This window comes from Brienomyrus brachyistius, unplaced genomic scaffold (genome assembly GCF_023856365.1).
Source record: "Brienomyrus brachyistius isolate T26 unplaced genomic scaffold, BBRACH_0.4 scaffold53, whole genome shotgun sequence".
Classification (NCBI taxonomy): domain Eukaryota; kingdom Metazoa; phylum Chordata; class Actinopteri; order Osteoglossiformes; family Mormyridae; genus Brienomyrus; species Brienomyrus brachyistius.
The window spans coordinates 940,675-959,773 of NW_026042328.1; the positions used below are offsets into that span (position 1 = coordinate 940,675).

At 49.2% G+C, this 19,099-nt stretch overlaps 1 protein-coding gene across 1 annotated transcript; it reads right to left on the minus strand.

The window, feature by feature from the left end:
- Positions 1 to 915: 915 nt before the first annotated feature.
- LOC125723956 (uncharacterized) lies at positions 916 to 14,673 on the minus strand. Its single transcript, XM_049000733.1, has 5 exons — positions 14,658 to 14,673; positions 11,188 to 11,928; positions 10,542 to 10,668; positions 8,122 to 10,430; positions 916 to 1,046 (listed from the first exon to the last, which is right to left on the minus strand). The coding sequence occupies exons 1-5, from the start codon at positions 14,671 to 14,673 to the stop codon at positions 916 to 918; spliced, it is 3,324 nt and encodes a 1,107-aa protein (XP_048856690.1).
- Between the last annotated feature and the right edge of the window lie 4,426 nt (positions 14,674 to 19,099).

Genomic DNA, 19,099 nt, shown 5'->3' on the forward strand with positions numbered 1-19,099 from the left:
GTGCCCACTGTGGGTGTGCCCACTCTGAGTGTGCCCACTACAGGTGTGCCTACTGTGGGTGTGATCACTCCGGGTGTGCCTACTGTAGGTGTGCTCACTCCGGGTGTGCCCACTCCAAGTGTGCTTACTGCGGGTGTGCCCACTCTGGGTGTGCCCACTCTGAGTGTGCCCACTACAGGTGTGCCTACTGTGGGTGTGATCACTCCGGGTGTGCCTACTGTGGGTGTGCTCACTCCGGGTGTGCTTACTGTGGGTGTATCCACTCCAGGTGTGCTTACCGTTTGTGTGCCCACTCCAGGTGTGTCTACTGCGGGTGTGCCTACTGTGGGTGTGCCCACTCCGGGTGTGCCTACTGTGGGTGTGCCCACTCCGGATGTGCTTACTGCGGGTGTACCCACTCTGGGTGTGCTTACTGTTTGTGTGCCTACTGTGGATGTGCTCATTCTGCGTGTGTTTACTGCAGGTGTGCCCATTCCAGGTGTGTCTACTGCGGGTGTGCTTACTGCGGGTGTGCCTACTGTGGGTGTGCTCACTGTGGGTGTGTGCCTACTGCAGGTGTTCTCTCTCCGGATGTGCTTACTGCAGGTGTGCCCACTCCAGGTGTGCTTACTCTGGGTGTGCTTACTGCGTGTGTTTACTGCAGGTGTGCCCATTCCAGGTGTGCCTACTGTGGGTGTGCTCACTGTGGGTGTGTGCCTACTGCAGGTGTTCTCTCTCCGGATGTGCTTACTGCAGGTGTGCCCACTCCAGGTGTGCTTACTCTGGGTGTGCTTACTGCGGGCGTGCCCACTCCAGGTTTGCTTTCTGCGGGTGTGCCTACTGTGGGTGTGCTCAGTTCGGGTGTACCCACTCCGGGTGTGTTTACTGCGGGTGTGCCATGTGTCATAGGAAAGGGGAAAATGTGCTTCTATGGAATCAGGTCTCTGAGGCGTCCTCCTGGCTGACCATGCGGGAAAGTGCGCCATGTACATGACGTGCCTTGAGGTCCGGTCTGCAGAGGGCGCCCTCATCCTCCCGTTTATGGAGGCCATGACTGAAGCGTGCATCTGGAAAGTCAGAGGGGCCCGTCTGAGTAATCGGGGATAATTTATGGATGTTCTAGGTGAAAATGTTACATGGTGCTTAGGGCTTAAAAGTGAAGCGTCCCAGCAAAGGGGGAGGTTGGGGGGGGGTGGCACAGAGTATCCTGTAAGTGCCAGACCAGCACATAAACACGAGTAAACATATCACACTCTGTGCAACACTGTCACAATGCTTCTTACTGTCAGTAACAATTATCCAAAGTTGGGAGGAATGAGATTATAGTGAATTTGTGGTTGCTTGATGTTTGGTTGTAAAAAGCTAAATCTGTGCTGTAAAGTAAATGATAAGTTTCATAAAGAGTGCATACCTGTGTTATGCTCTTCTGCTAATTTTTATGAGACAGCCATCTTCATGCTGCTTCTCCTGGGGATGGTTCACGGAGTTTCAAAGTCGACAAATGTAAAGATACATCAGACACTTCACCTGCTAACTTTTTGCGCTTAAAATCAAAGAAACCTGTTCACAGTGGGAACCATGATCATTAGATGTGCAGAATCTCGGAATAACGTGAAGCTACCCGGAGGTCTGTCAAAGGAAAAAAACATCCCTTAAATGCTGCAAAGAAGCGGCGTGATGGGAAATGGTTTCATCAAGGCTGACTCATATGATTCATGTCATGCAATTACACAGATTTACGATGTTACCATTCCACTGCCATTCATCCAGCACACCTGGTAGGGGGGTCTATAGACACCTCACATCTCGCTGGCGGGACGGGAATCCAGGCTGAGACACACTGAAGTTTCCACTCGTAACTCTTTCCGGGAGTGCAGGAGTTGTCTGCCACCATTACCTTGCGAGAACCGTGTGTGGTTCCAGCAAACAGCGTCAAGCAGCTGCTGAGAAACAGAGCGATGTGCATGCAAAGAAACGCGGGTTTTCCCAGTCAGGCATTTTGGCCTCTGCATACTTCAGTATGGTGTGACAGGGGTATTTTACCAAAGGCATAAGGCCTTGAGTGATTGACAGCCCCCAAACTCTCCCCCACCCCCAACTACCATTGAAGCTGTTGCCCCTAATGACACCTGTTCAGGACGAATGTTCAAGAGCAAATGTGTAGCCCGTGAAAAGCGTGGGGAAGGCAGGAGCTGCCTGTTACAGAGAAGTGCGTTTGGAAGTCACGGTCAGCAATTAAAGAATGATGAGGATAATGAAAGGCATTCCCGCCTGAGACCTTCGCAAAGCCTTCATGACGGTGTGGTGCTTCCCCTCACCAAGGCAAGACAACCGCTTTCTAATAATGTCATGCTTAGACAGGCACTTTGAAGTTTGAGGTACTTCAAATTCGGGATATTTTATCTTTACGTTGCTAATATCTCCTAGTAACTTTCTTCAAAAAATTATTTTCTATGTTATTATAACATCGAATTGACTGAATGCTTATATGATGCAGTCTAGGATGGAAAATGGAAATTTGAAGACAATAATGGGCCCTCAATACGTACAAAAAAACAGGTGGGAAGGAAATGAGTGTGAAATGAATGATTCACCAAGGCAAATTTCCATCATAGTTTGAAGGAAATGAAAGCGTTTGAGAAGGACGCGATTTCTGATGGTCCTATCTGCTAGCTTAGACGACCTTTTGGCCCTGTGAGCCTCCTAACAGTGGCTGGACTGGGGGGGGGTGCGTAGAGGAAAGCCCCAGCACTGCTCCAGACCGTCCCAGGGGGGTGACTAATGGTAGGAGACGCCCTGGTACACGTCAGCGTCTGGCAGCTCAGGTGTCCCTCATTAGACACCTGGCGCAGAGCCTTCCGGACAGCTCATGTCACAGGATGGCTGCCTCCAGACATCTCAGTGGCCGAGGAGCAGAGTGCTGGATGCTTTTCTCCAGAGCCGTTCACACAAACATCCACCGCCTTACTTATAGGGGATCCTCCCAGATCCCTGGCATAATGAAGCCTGAAACCCCTGCAGCAAGATGCTAACCATCCGCGGTAAATATTTATGTACTATTAAAACGAATCGTCCTTGTTCCTCAAAGATGGGATTTTATCTATAAGCGGAATGTAATATGCAGGCAAGCCATTTTCCTGGCTTTTCATTTACGCCGGCGATGGCTACACCTTCACTTCTGCAGTTATGCTGATTGTTTGTGGGTTTGAATTTCGCAGCTGTAGACAGTTCAGTGCTGAATGGCACAGAGGCAAGTCTCAATACGCAAAAATTGCTATGTTCCACAAGGGATCGTATATTTTTCTTTTATTAAAGATGGCAACTTTAAAAGGAAAGCTTGTGTTTCTTGGCATAAACAGCATAGCAGAAACCTCTGTTTATTGCTGCCTGTTAGACACTGCACATATCAGCATAAATTAAAGTTATCTGGATGATTTAAAGAGAGGAGCTGTCTGGACGTATAGACTGTAAAGGATGTCTCCAGACTGGCATGTCAGGCTACGTTTATTTGTATTATAAGTCGACTGTTTCATGTCCAGCCACATTAATGAGTCAAATAAGGGGGACGTCAAAGCAGGTATACCTACCGGAGTCGAGTGCACTTTAACATTGTGTGTCTCTAAGCCGTTTTGGCTGGATTTGTCTGCCAGCATGGCTCGATGATTTCTGCAAACAGCGCGTGCACAGGCTAGCAGAATCGCAGGTACTGGGCGCAGAATATCCACGTGCTCCTGTGCGCGCGGCATCTGAAATATGCGCCCCCCCCCCCCCCCCCACCCTGCTAAACTGAACCAGAGTAAACGACAAGGAACTGGTTTCTCACATGCTAACCAGGCGGGCATTAAGAGCATTGACATGATTGTCTGGAAATGTAATGGATTCATAAAACACAAAACTTGAAAAAGCCAGTTAGGTATTAACCTTACAAGTTAAACATTGTTTAACATTACACCATATTATTACTTATTTTTGTATTCAGAAAACAATTAAAATACATCCTTGTTGCAATTTATTTTTGATGGTTATCAGATTTCTAAACACTATAAATATATTATAACATATTATAACATATATAACAAGTGGGGGAAGATCATTTCAAACAAATTAGATATTGTTTGTCATTTATTAGATATTGAATACATTCACATGAGTTCATAATTCGTTTATATAAAGTTTGATTTAGAAATTGTCCAGAATTGTGATGCTTCTTTTCTTTCATTATATAACTCACTAATGCTTTGCATAATTAAATAATAATTGTTTTAGGCTTGTTATAAGTTCTTAAGCAATATGATCAAATGAAACCAACATCATTGACGCGTAACATACATGCTGAATTTTAAAGAGAACGTCAAGATAAAAATATTAATTCCTATATTTACAATCCACCGGATTACAGTGTCCCCCGCATGATTTGTGTGCAACAATTTCCAAACTCTGATCTCCAACGAAAACGGGATTTTCCCACTCCGGGGAGTCTGATTAACTCAGACCCTTTAAGAATATTGATGAGCAGATCCCTTCAGATTTATCTCCTCAGTCACACTGGATCTGCCCCAAATCGTTTTATTTACAGTTAGAATAAAATCGACTCCTAATGGTGCGAAATCACAGGCAGCTGAGCCACAATCGGAACCGTCCAAAGCGCCCGCCAATTTTCACATTAGCCTAATCGACGAAAGGAAGGAAATGAAGACGTCAGTTGGATGAAATGAGCGTAATTGGAGAATAATGTAGTTAGTTTGCTCTAATCTTCTGCGTAATATTAAAATGCTCTAAATGTGTCCCAGCTGCAAGCAATCAGCTGCTCCGTAGAGGAAATAGCGTGCGCAGTGTTCGGCTGTCCGGCCGCGATTGTTCCTGCAGACTCAGCAGGTATGCTGGCACAAGGGCCTAGTAGCGCAGACGATAGTAAATATGCTTCAGTATATAGAATATCACTTTCTTTTTTCCCAGATAGTGGTGTTAATAATATAAATACATTCCATGCAATGAACAAAACACAAATTGAACTTATACTGCAGGATAAAGTCGTTCATTTGCTTGAAAGTCTGGAAGTTTCACCGGTGTGGAAACGTTGTCACTGTGTCCACAGTGAAGCACTGACCCTACACTGGCATTACATTTGGTCCCAAGCACGAAACTTTTGGGTAGAAATTTGGTTTTCTTATGAATGATTTAGACATTATGTGCAGCTAAACACTGTCCTTAAACGGCATAGCTGGCGACAGTGTTACAAAGATTAACATATGAGGCACTCATGTGGGCAGCAGGGGGCAACTGGCAGACTCGCGCCCAGATGCCCGTTTGCGGGTCGGGGTCGGGCCTCCTGTGGGCAGCCGGCTCTCCCGGCGCGGATTCGGCGCGGGGTCCTTAAGCGGAGATCGCGTTTCCCCACTTGCAGGCAGTTTAGGCGAGTGCCATATGCCTGCACAATAGCCGGTGGCAGCGCAGAGTTTCGGGCGGAGGTGGGGAAGCACTGAATTGTCATTAGCCCCTCGCGTGGCTGAAGTGGAAACTCATTTAGCCCCATGCTGGACCCTCATTATGACAGACTTGTATCAGATGGTGTTCCTGGCCGTGCACCGCGTCCTGGCAGTGTTGGGGAGGGGGGGTGGGGTAGTAATGGCTCAGTGTTGGGGGGGGGGGGGGGGATTCTGGCGCCCCCAGCTCAGCACCCAGCGGGCCGCGATCCTCTGGCAGATGCTCTGGCGGGCATTGTGAAAGGCCACCTTGGACGCCAGCCGCGTTAGGGGGGGCCTCCTCGCTGCCCCGCACCACTTTGCGTGCTTCCCGGTGAATGGCTGAGAGGAATTTTTCCGTGCGTCTGCTGACACTTGTTTTTACCTCAGCGCTGTAATAAAAAGTCAATGAAGCAAGCGAGTCAATACACTCTAATAACAAAAGCTTGGAGTTTCTCAATTTCCAAATTTACTTTTTTCAGGAAAATTGGGGGGCACGTAGGATATATTAAAATTTAAATGTTTCAATACTTTTTCATTGCACAACGTCCAATTTAAATTTTTATGTAATTGCTATGACAGCAACCAAAACATGGCAAAACCAAAAACAATTTCAGGACTGTAGCTGTTTCTCACTGAATTCATGAATTCCTCATGTGTCATTGTGCTATTGGACACACACTCACAATTATCCTAATAATAATAATTTATTAAATTATTGTTTAGAATATTTTATTGCATAAATTGATTATTGAGATTATTGCTAATTGTGTTACTGTTTCAGGAAGGCGAATGAATTTGGCAGTGTCAAGTCAAACTCAGTGACATATTGAAATGAATGAGAAATATCACACTGAACACAAGATGTTTAAATGGCCCACTGAGCTTTCAGATGTCAACCTTGGGCATGTTATTCCACCACTGCTCTCCAGCACTATTTCCCAAACTGAAAACATCACCCCCTCATAAGACAGCAGCAGCGAACGTTAACATAGTGCTGGAAAACAAATCTTCTGGCTTGGTCTTGCTGGTAGACAGAGAGAATGAAGCAGTTAAGTTGCAGTATGCAGAGGAGGCTGATTATGATCTCATGGATGTGATGCTGCTTCAGTTGAGTCATGTTTGCATTGCTTACATGGGGCATCAAATATCTGTTGAACAGAATAAGAGACTCTAACTGTGAGAGAGATGTTAAGTGAAGCCATGTGAGAGGTTCAGGAAGTCATTCAAGACTTCATTAGTTGTCTTCGAGAGGGTAGTTAAGAGCCTGCAAGCTGGTCTTGTTTATGTGTGTAGCATCGACGTGAGTTGTCACACCACTACTGGCGCTACCCTGGTGCACCGGTGCGCCCAGCTCAGCCCAACAGCTCTAAGCTCTCCTGCGGTAGCCACCTAGGTCCATAAAGAGACCCAACTAACAGAATCAACAGTGAACTGTTCACGGTACACTGTGACATGGTACTGTTCGAGATCCTGCTCGGGTTAGGCACCAGTGATGTGGTACTGCTTGAGACACTGCTTGGGTTAGACAGTGGTGATGCGGTACTGTCCAAGATCCTGCTAGGGTTAGACAGCGGTGATGCGGTTCTGTCCGAGATCCTGCTCGGGTTAGACACCGGTGATGCTGTACTGTCAGAGACGCTGCTCGGGTTATAGACCGGTGATGTGGTATCGCCGGAGTTGTCGCTCGGGTTAGACACTGGTGATGCTGTACTGTCAGAGACGCCGCTCGGGTTATAGACCGGTGATGTGGTATCGCCGGAGATGTCGCTCGGGTTAGACACTAGTGATGCGGTACTGTCAGAGACGCCGCTCGGGTTAGACAGCGGTGATGCGGTACTGTCTGAGACGCCGCTCGGGTTAGACACCGGTGATGCGGTACTATCTGAGACGTCACTCGGGTTAGACAGCGGTGATGCAGTACTGTCTGAGATGTCACTCGGGTTAGACAGCGGTGATGCAGTACTGTCTGAGACGCCGCTCGGGTTAGACACCGGTGATGCGGTACTGTCTGAGACGTCACTCGGGTTAGACAGCGGTGATGCAGTACTGTCTGAGACGCCGCTCGGGTTAGACTCCGGTGATGTGGTACTGTCTGAGACGCCGCTCGGGTTAGACAGCGGTGATGCGGTATTGTCTGAGATGCCGCTCGGGTTAGACAGCGGTGATGCAGTACTGTCTGAAACGCCGCTCGGGTTAGACTCCGGTGATGTGGTACTGTCTGAGACGCCGCTCGGGTTAGACAGCGGTGATGCGGTACTGTCTGAGACGCCGCTCGGGTTAGACAGCGGTGATGCAGTACTGTCTGAGACGCCGCTCGGGTTAGACTCCGGTGATGTGGTACTGTCTGAGACGCCGCTCGGGTTAGACACCGGTGATGCAGTACTGTCTGAGACGCCGCTCGGGTTAGACAGCGGTGATGCGGTACTGTCTGAGACGCCGCTCGGGTTAGACAGCGGTGATGCAGTACTGTCTGAGACGCCGCTCGGGTTAGACTCCGGTGATGTGGTACTGTCTGAGACGCCGCTCGGGTTAGACACCGGTGATGCAGTACTGTCTGAGACGCCGCTCGGGTTAGACACCGGTGATGCAGTACTGTCTGAGACGCCGCTCGGGTTAGACTCCGGTGATGTGGTACTGTCTGAGACGCCGCTCAGGTTAGACACCGGTGATGCGGTACTGTCTGAGACGCCGCTCGGGTTAGACTCCGGTGATGTGGTATCGCCGGAGATGTTGCTCGGGTTAGACACTGGAGATGTGGTACTGTCTGAGACGCCGCTCAGGTTAGAGACCGGTGATGTGGTATTGCCGGAGATGTCGCTCAGGTTAGACACCGGTGATGCGGTACTGTTTGAGACGCAGCTCGGGTTAGACACTGGTGATGTGGTACTGTCTGAGACGCCGCTCGGGTTAGACTCCGGTGATGTGGTACTGTCTGAGACGCCGCTCGGGTTAGACAGCGGTGATGCGGTACTGTCTGAGACGCCGCTCGGGTTAGACAGCGGTGATGCAGTACTGTCTGAGACGCCGCTCGGGTTAGACAGCGGTGATGCGGTACTGTCTGAGACGCCGCTCGGGTTAGACTCCGGTGATGTGGTACTGTCTGAGACGCCGCTCGGGTTAGACACCGGTGATGCAGTACTGTCTGAGACGCCGCTCGGGTTAGACAGCGGTGATGCGGTACTGTCTGAGACGCCGCTCGGGTTAGACAGCGGTGATGCAGTACTGTCTGAGACGCCGCTCGGGTTAGACTCCGGTGATGCGGTACTGTCTGAGACGCCGCTCGGGTTAGACACCGGTGATGCAGTACTGTCTGAGACACCGCTCGGGTTAGACACCGGTGATGCAGTACTGTCTGAGACGCCGCTCGGGTTAGACTCCGGTGATGTGGTACTGTCTGAGACGCCGCTCAGGTTAGACACCGGTGATGCGGTACTGTCTGAGACGCCGCTCGGGTTAGACACTGGTGATGTGGTATCGCCGGAGATGTTGCTCGGGTTAGACACTGGAGATGTGGTACTGTCTGAGACGCCGCTCAGGTTAGAGACCGGTGATGTGGTATCGCCGGAGAAATCGCTCAGGTTAGACACCGGTGATGCGGTACTCTTTGAGACGCAGCTCGGGTTAAACACTGGTGATGTGGTATCGGCGGAGATGTCACTCGGGTTAGACACCGGTGATGCGGTACTGTCTGAGACGCCGCTCGAGTTAGACAGCGGTGATGCGGTACTCTCTGAGACGCCGCTCGGGTCAGACAGCGGTGATGCGGTACTGTCTGAGACGCCGCTCGGGTTAGACAGCGGTGATGCAGTACTGTCTGAGACGCCGCTCGGGTTAGACTCCGGTGATGCGGTACTGTCTGAGACGCCGCTCGGGTTAGACACCGGTGATGCAGTACTGTCTGAGACGCCGCTCGGGTTAGACACCGGTGATGCAGTACTGTCTGAGACGCCGCTCGGGTTAGACTCCGGTGATGTGGTACTGTCTGAGACGCCGCTCAGGTTAGACACCGGTGATGCGGTACTCTCTGAGACGCCGCTCGGGTTAGACGCCGGTGATGTGGTATCGCCGGAGATGTCGCTCGGGTTAGACACTGGAGATGCGGTACTGTCTGAGACGCCACTCAGCTTAGACACTGGAGATGCGGTACTGATTGAGACGTCACTCGGGTTAGACACTGGTGATGCTGTACTGTCAGAGACGCCGCTCGGGTTATAGACCGGTGATGTGGTATCGCCGGAGTTGTCGCTCGGGTTAGACACTGGTGATGCTGTACTGTCAGAGACGCCGCTCGGGTTATAGACCGGTGATGTGGTATCGCCGGAGTTGTCGCTCGGGTTAGACACTGGTGATGCTGTACTGTCAGAGACGCCGCTCGGGTTATAGACCGGTGATGTGGTATCGCCGGAGATGTCGCTCGGGTTAGACACTGGTGATGCGGTACTGTCTGAGACGCCGCTCGGGTTAGACTCCGGTGATGTGGTACTGTCAGAGACGCCGCTCGGGTTAGACACCGGTGATGCAGTACTGTCTGAGACGCCGCTCGGGTTAGACAGCGGTGATGCGGTACTGTCTGAGACGCCGCTCGGGTTAGACAGCGGTGATGCAGTACTGTCTGAGACGCCGCTCGGGTTAGACTCCGGTGATGTGGTACTGTCTGAGATGCCGCTCGGGTTAGACACCGGTGATGCAGTACTGTCTGAGACGCCGCTCGGGTTAGACACCGGTGATGCAGTACTGTCTGAGACGCCGCTCGGGTTAGACTCCGGTGATGTGGTACTGTCTGAGACGCCGCTCAGGTTAGACACCGGTGATGCGGTACTGTCTGAGACGCCGCTCGGGTTAGACTCCGGTGATGTGGTATCGCCGGAGATGTTGCTCGGGTTAGACACTGGAGATGTGGTACTGTCTGAGACGCCGCTCAGGTTAGAGACCGGTGATGTGGTATTGCCGGAGATGTCGCTCAGGTTAGACACCGGTGATGCGGTACTGTTTGAGACGCAGCTCGGGTTAGACACCGGTTATGCGGTACTGTCTGAGACGCCGCTCGGGTTAGACACCGGTGATGCGGTACTGTCTGAGACGCCGCTCAGGTTAGACACTGGAGATGCGGTACTGTCTGAGACGTCACTCGGGTTAGACGCCGGTGATGTGGTATCGCCGGAGATGTCGCTCGGGTTAGACACTGGAGATGCGGTACTGTCTGAGACGTCACTCGGGTTAGATACTGAGGATGCGGTACTGTTTGAGACGTCACTCGGGTTAGACACTGAGTATGCGGTACTGTTTGAGACGTCACTCGGGTTAGACACTGAGGATGCGGTACTGTCTGAGACGCCGCTCGGGTTAGACACCGGTGATGCGGTACTGTCTGAGACGCCGCTCGGGTTAGACACCGGTGATGCGGTACTGTCTGAGACGCCACTCAGGTTAGACACTGGAGATGCGGTACTGTTTGAGACGTCACTCGGGTTAGACACTGAGGATGCGGTACTGTTTGAGATGTCACTCGGGTTAGACACTGAGGATGCGGTACTGTCTGAGACGCCGCTCGGGTTAGACACCCGTGATGCGGTACTGTCTGAGACGCCGCTCGGGTTAGACACCGGTGATGCGGTACTGTCTGAGACGCCACTCAGGTTAGACACTGGAAATGCGGTACTGTCTGAGACGCCGCTCGGGTTAGACACCGGTGATGCGGTACTGTCTGAGACGCCGCTCGGGTTAGACAGCGGTGATGCGGTACTGTCTGAGACGCCACTCGGGTTAGACACCGGTGATGTGGTATCGCCGGAGATGTCGCTCGGGTTAGACACTGAGAATGCGGTACTGTCTGAGACGCCGCTAGGGTTAGAGACCGGTGATGTGGTATCGCCGGAGATGTCACTAGGGTTAGACACCGGTGATGCAGTACTGTCTGAGACGCCGCTCGGGTTAGACACCGGTGATATGGTATCGCCGGAGTTGTCGCTCGGGTTAGACACCGATGATGCGTTACTGTCTGAGACGCCGCTCGGGTTAGAGACCGGTGATGTGGTATCGCCGGAGATGTCGCTCGGATTAGACACCGGTGATGCAGTACTGTCAGAGACGCCGCTCAGGTTAGACACCGGTGATGTGGTATCGCCGGAGATGTCGCTCGGGTTAGACACTGAGAATGCGGTACTGTCTGAGACGCCGCTAGGGTTAGAGACCGGTGATGTGGTATCGCCGGAGATGTCACTAGGGTTAGACACCGGTGATGCAGTACTGTCTGAGACGCCGCTCGGGTTAGACACCGGTGATATGGTATCGCCGGAGTTGTCGCTCGGGTTAGACACCGATGATGCGTTACTGTCTGAGACGCCGCTCGGGTTAGAGACCGGTGATGTGGTATCGCCGGAGATGTCGCTCGGATTAGACACCGGTGATGCAGTACTGTCAGAGACGCCGCTCAGGTTAGACACCGGTGATGTGGTATCGCCGGAGATGTCGCTCGGGTTAGACACTGAGAATGCGGTACTGTCTGAGACGCTGCTCGGGTTAGAGACCGGTGATGTGGTATCGCCGGAGATGTCGCTCGGGTTAGACACTGGTGATGCGTTACTGTCAGAGACGCCGCTCGGGTTAGACACCGATGATGCGTTACTGTCTGAGACGCCGCTCGGGTTAGAGACCGGTGATGTGGTATCGCCGGAGATGTCGCTCGGATTAGACACCGGTGATGCAGTACTGTCAGAGACGCCGCTCGGGTTAGACACCGATGATGTGGTATCGCCGGAGATGTCGCTCGGGTTAGACACCGGTGATGCAGTACTGTCTGAGACGCCGCTCGGGTTAGACACCGGAGATGCGGTACTGTCTGAGATGCTGCTTGGGTTAGCGACTGGTGATGCGGTACTGTCAGAGACACCGTTCGAGTTAGACCACGGTGATGGGGTACAGTTTGAGATGCCGCTCGGGTTATACACTGGTGATGCAGTGCTGTTTGAGACGCCGTTCGAGTTAGACCACGGTGATGGGGTACAGTTTGAGATGCCGCTCGGGTTATACACTGGTGATGCAGTGCTGTTTGAGACGCCGTTCGAGTTAGACCACGGTGATGGGGTAGAGTTTGTGACAGCACTCGTACAGTACCCAAACATCCAAACATCACACATGGCCTGTTCCAGAAGAGTCAAGAGGCAGGACACCAGAATGACTTGCTAAAGTGCTGTGGTGTCTGATGCCGATGCATTTATATCAGAGGTTGACATTTCAACAACGTATTGGCAGAACTTCTTTCCCGTTTTAAAAGCAATATCAAATGGCATGCAGATATGCACTGGGCTCCCTTCCATTCTCTCCCATCTCATGTCCTGGGGCTGCTGACGCTTTATCTTTCCTTCGTCTTGGTAATTATTCACATGCAGAACTACGGCAGTAGCTCACCTATCTCCCCCAGAGAAATGATACTACCCTGCTCTCGGACTATTCGCAACTGCAGACTTGAGAGCCCTCTTCTTGTGGACGAGACATGGTGGCGTAGAGGAAGAGAGACTCGTAGTAGCAGAGAGGGGCCGGCCTGCCAGCCGCCTGCTTTATGAAATGCCTTTGGCTGAGAACCTGAAACTCATATCTTTGATATAAAGTTTTGTTTTGAAATCTCCCAAGTGTGAACAGTATGATTAAAATGAACGTTAAAAAAGTCTGAGTTGTACTGAAGCGCCACCTAGTGACTGTGGTGGTAATTTAAAGCATGAGAAAAACAGAGAAGGTCCTGCCTGTGACTATGAAAAAGATACTAGAAATAATACTTTTTGTAGTGTCACTACTATTAAAAATACTGGCAGGATAAGCAGTTGTAAATGCTGTCATGGTGCTAACTGTGTTGCTAATACTGTTACTACTACAGTCATTAATACGATAAATGTATAAGCCGTCTTCTAATTTAAATTTATATCGCTGAGCAGCAGTGGCAGCAGTGCTGGTAAAACTGAAAATAGAACCTCTTAGTTTTATTGCTGAACTTACTAGGAGTTCTAAATTAATTTCTTACTCTCTACCTGTTCAGCACTATCTTACTTACATTCATTTTCTGTTTACTTATTCACATATTTATTTGAATAAGGTAGGTAAGGTAGGTAAAGTTTTGGGAATTTTCAATAGTAGCTGCAGCTACAGTGCTGTCAAACTGAATTTAATGGCCAGAATCAGTATCAGTGCAAACAATGGGGCAGCTGACAAGACAGGAGTCACGGCTCAGAGTCTATGATGGGAGTCACGGCTCAGAGTCCGCGATGGGAGTCACGGCTCAGAGTCAGCTTCTAACCCAGCCTGCTAAAGATCTCATTATATCCTTCACTTGAAATCCTCATGTAAATTTTATTTGTGTAATTTACAAGTTTTTGTTGGTTGTAATTGAACATTTATTTGTGGGATCCCACAATAAAAATAGTTATGAAAACTGATTATTTACAGTAGTACATGGCCTTGTTGATTTGCCATATCTACGTGTAGAGAATGATGTAGCTGCCGTCTGTTTCCCTAGTAGATGCAATCGTGGTGTCTTGTAAGCACTCGTAATGCTGTTTAATTGTAATCATAGCTGTCAGAATGGTATTGAAAATGTGCAGCCAATGCTGTCATTCCTGTTCCCAGGTTTCCCTTTTGCACATAGTACAGCGCCTTGGTGCCTCTTATTTCACTAATGCCTGTTTTCGTGTGTTTTATTTTGCTGTCCCACATAACAGAATCACACAGTCGAGCTTCTCTCGTTTTGGGGGTAGATTACAGAGGCTTGGGACCATCAGGAAACAGGGTATCTAACTGATGAGTTCCCGCTAATTCTCCCATTTTCCCATGTCATCTTTCCCTCCGGCTGGAAGGAGAAGCCCCGCCCACGTAGAGAGGGATGATTTTTTTCACCACCTTTGCCTAACACCAGTAAACCCAACTGATGTTAAATACAACCAGGATTGAGAGACTCTCGTGAGGCAGCACTGTGCAAACTTCATGGCTCTTTTTCAATTACATCCTTTTTATTATTAAAGACAATGATATGCAATTAAGTAATTAACTGTTAAGTGGAAATAGAAGGACCATTTGAAATGCTGGCAATACACTATTATAATACTGAATATCAAGAATATATTATAGACCACAGGTGGGCAATCTTATCCGCAAAGTGCCGGTGTGTGTGGGCTTTCTCCACAACTCCCTAATTAGATTGCTAATTTGGCTGAACATTCCTCACACCTGGGTTTGACTTCATGGTTACCCCAAAAAACTGTGAACACACCAGTCTTCCCTGTTAGAGACAGACCATATGAATTAATTAATTAATGAATTAATGCTACACATGGTAATTATGTATAGTCAGCAAATACAAACAGCATATATAAATGTGTAATGCAGAATATCATAATTATAGGATTTCTGGGGGTTTGTTTTTTAATTTTATGTATGTTTTTTCTTTTATTGTATTTTTTTTTAAGATGAAAAGTAACAATAATCCTCCATCATTCTGTATTTATAGTTTTTCATACAAATCAGCTCCCCATCTCTAGGACTGGAATGCCTCAGTATTTTAGACGCACATGTCAGTTCAATTTGGACATAATGTAATTATGCTGACTAAAAAGCAGTCATTTATCCTTTAATATTTTCGGTACCAGTACAATCTGTTTAGTGGTTTTAATCAATTACGCAGTCATCTCCGAAGGAATCCTCAAAAAGAACAGAAAACAAACTCAAAACATGTGCAAAAGATTTGAGGAGGAGTTAGAGTGCCCGGGCAGCTACATGAGCCGCTTCGCCTGCTTCGCCCGCTTCGGCGACTCCCCGCGTCTCCCCGCGTCTCAGCATATCGGTAAGGGGCAGCGGGCGGCTTGGTGTCACCTCTGCCCACTAGGACACCCCCGTTGCCCCCAGCAGCTCCGCAGCGCTCTCCATTGTGTTCCTATAAATAAGCCTTTATTTGATTTGTGGCAAAGTCATATCCTGTTGAAATTACATCCACATGTCTCGGCGTGCACGGAGAGCACGGGCCGCTGACATTCCCAAATGAAACAACAACAAAACATGTCTCTGTCGGTTCCTTCCTCTTATTCCCTGAAAGAGATTGTTTTGCTGTAGTCGCTGTAGTTGTAATACTCTGCGAGTAGCAGTACAAGTGGTAATACTCTTAGCTGTAAAGCTGCTGGCAACAGTCATACCCACAGCGGTGATTTTCCGAGTGGAACATTTCACCTACTAATTGAAAGTTTTCCCTTTTTGCGCGTCTTTCAAGCAGGATTTCTAAGTTAAATGCGGGTGACTGCGTGAGGCACCCTGCGTGAGGCAGCCCACGTTTATCAGCCGCTTGCAGACCGCAGCGCAGGTGCCTCCGCCGGCTGGTAGTGGCAGGAGCCCCGGCGTCTCTCTGCTCTGGAGAGCTGCTGTTTTCACTGATAATTAAAATATGCCTTAGTTAATTTCCTTTTGTGGCAAATTATGCAATGAAATATTTAACAGCGAGGAGCATCCTGTCCCCTGGGCACATTACTCCAGGTTGTGCGGTTGTATATTTATTTATTTATTTATCTGCGGTAGATGTGTTTAGAGTCAAACAGTGTTATGCCATAGTGGGGGGGGGGGGGTTACAATCAAATCCATGCGGTATAAACAAATTGCCTGCCTGACAGTACTCAAAGCAGACTGCCAGCCCCGTGAAAATCACTCAGAAGTAGGCTTTGGGAGGGGGGGGGGGGAATTCTGTTACCCTGATCCTTAAATCCTTGTGTTATTATTATTATTATTATTATTATTATTATTATTATTATTTATAGTTGTTGTGATCTTGGGGAGGGGTTTTGGATTGAGGAGGATGATCCGGCAGACCAGCATGCATTCGCGTGACGCAGGTCCAGTGATGAGCAATAGTTTCGATCGTCTTGCTCCGTTACAGAGTGTGATGTCATGTGACTTATTTCATTTTTTCTTTTTAGTTAATTAATTTCTAAAATAAAATGTGTTTAAATAAATGAAATATGGTGCTGATGTTCTGCATGGTTGTGTGTCTTTCCTGGGTCTTTTTGTAATTGTAATTTTGGATGCATATGGATTATTTGTCAGGAGACAGATAGCTTCTTAATTGACGTAACCCAAGGCCTCTGATTAGTGTGTTACTCTTCCACGAGGAACAGCACACATGAAAAGCTGGCCAGGAATATGGCGCTGGGCAGGGCAGACTGACAAAGAGCATTCTCTCACACTGCTGAATAATGTTACGCCTTTCATCTGTTTATGCAACTTAAGTCCTTTTTGTGTTCAGGAAAACAAAAGTGTCAAAGCCAGCTGGTAGAATAACTGCCAGCTTTCGCTGATGTTCCCAGCTGGGGTGACACCATATCACCCTCTGCGTGGTTCAGCTTCTCACCGTCTGCGTGGTTCAGCGTCTCACCGTCTGCGTGGTTCAGCTTCTCACCCACTGCGTGGTTCAGCGTCTCACCCTCTGCGTGGTTCAGCGTCTCACCCTCTGCGTGGTTCAGCTTTTCAACATCTGCGTGGTTCAGCATCTCACCCTCTGCGTGGTTCAGCGTCTCACCCTCTGCGTGGTTCAGCTTGTCACCATCTGCGTGGTTCACCGTATCACCATCTGCGTGGTTCAGCTTCTCACCATCTGCGTGGTTCAGCGTCTCACCCTCTGCATGGTTCAGCTTCTCACCGTCTGCGTGGTTCAGCTTCTCACCGTCTGCGTGGTTCAGCGTCTCACCCTCTGCGTGGTTCAGCGTCTCACCCTCTGCGTGGTTCACCGTATCACCGTCTGAGTGGTTCAGCTTTTCACCTTCTGTGTGGTTCAGCGTCTCACCGTCTGCGTGGTTCAGCGTCTCACCCTCTGCGTGGTTCAGCGTCTCACCCTCTGCGTGCTTCAGCGTCTCACCGTCTGCGTGGTTCAGCGTCTCACCGTCTGCGTGGTTCAGCATATCACCATCTGCATGGTTCACCTCATTACCGTCTGCGTGGTTCAGCGTATTGCCGTCTGCGTGGTTCAGCGTATCGCCGTCTGCGTGGTTCAGCTTCTCACCGTCTGCGTGGTTCACCGCATCACCGTCTGCGTGGTTCAGCGTATCACTGTCTGCGTGGTTCAGTATATCAACATCTTTGTAGTTCAGCATATCGCCGTCTGTGTGGTTCAGCGTATCACCGTCTGCATGGTTCAGTATATCAACATCTTTGTAGTTCAGCATATCGCCGTCTGCGTGGTTCAGCATATCACCGTCTGCGTGGTTCACCTCATTACCGTCTGCGTGGTTCAGAATATCGTTGTCTGCGTGGTTCAGCGTATCGCCGTCTGCGTGGTTCAGCGTATCACCGTCTGCGTGGTTCACCACATGACCGTCTGCGTGGTTCAGTGTATCAACATCTTTGTAGTTCAGCATATCACCGTCTGCGTGGTTCACCTCATTACCGTCTGCGTGGTTCAGCATATCGCCGTCTGCGTGGTTCAGCGTATCGCCGTCTGCGTGGTTCAGCGTATCGCCGTCTGCGTGGTTCACCGCATCACCGTCTGCGTGGTTCAGTATATCAACATCTTTGTAGTTCAGCATATCGCCGTCTGTGTGGTTCACCACGAACACCACCCTTGCTGCTTGCTGGTCACAAAGCAGCCTTGTGTAGACGCACCTCGAACAGCTAAATCTAGAGATAACAACAAATACAGCTGTGAAAATGGCCTATTAGCGCCAGTCCATTATTGTGGTTATGTCTGTCATCATCGCTGGAGAAGGCACTGCATTGTAGGGCTCCATCATTCTTAGCTGGTTCATGGGTAGATGCTTAGGTAGGGTAGTGATTTTATTGTGAAAATAGAAGGTATGGTTTTAAGCTTTTCTGTGCCCTTGCCCTTAAGTAGAAGTCTGTTTGCAGTGACTCCAAACCTTAAAGAACACACATTATCTCTGGCTGCGGCTTTGTGCTCAAGGGGTGAATTTAAATAAAGGATTAATTTCCGTTCAGGCGTTAATTTATGCAAAGTGGGAGGATTAAATTCTCTAAAATATTTTGACAGGAGAAGACATACAGTTTTTTTATCAGCTAAATGACAACATAGAAACTATTTGAGCAACTAGTTAGCTAAACATAAACAATTCGTACGAGAGCTAAGATTTTACTTGTCATGGTGAATTTATTTATTTGTTGTGACATAAACCACATTTCTGCTTCATCTGCAGTACATAACCCAGTATATAAAGTGTATGTTGTCGGTATATAAAGTCTGAAATGGATCCATCGTCTCCAGGGGAAACCATTCTTCTGTGAAGGACGCAGAAAAGCTGGGTGTTGTCATCTTGTTTCTTGTTACCATATTTGTAACATTGTATCTGCGATGGACGTGTTTGATTCTACCACAGTGTGTCCTTCAGTGAGATTCCCTTTTTGCTCATATCAAATAAGTGGGAACAGACGTGGTCTTCTAACCCTCTAAAGCTTCACGTGGGGCGGTGTGGGGAGCACTCCCTGTCCACGGGGGCTCCGGGTCACTGAGCCAATGTCCCAGCTCCTCTAGGGGGACTTCCTGAAATTCCGAAGGGCGCATTCTGGCCTTTCAACCCTTTAACACTCATTTTTGCTTGTTGTAATTCGCTTTGTCTGTTTCAAAAACATGCTGTCTAGCCAGAGCCGCCTGGGTCAGATGATGTGGTCATGTGACCACAGCC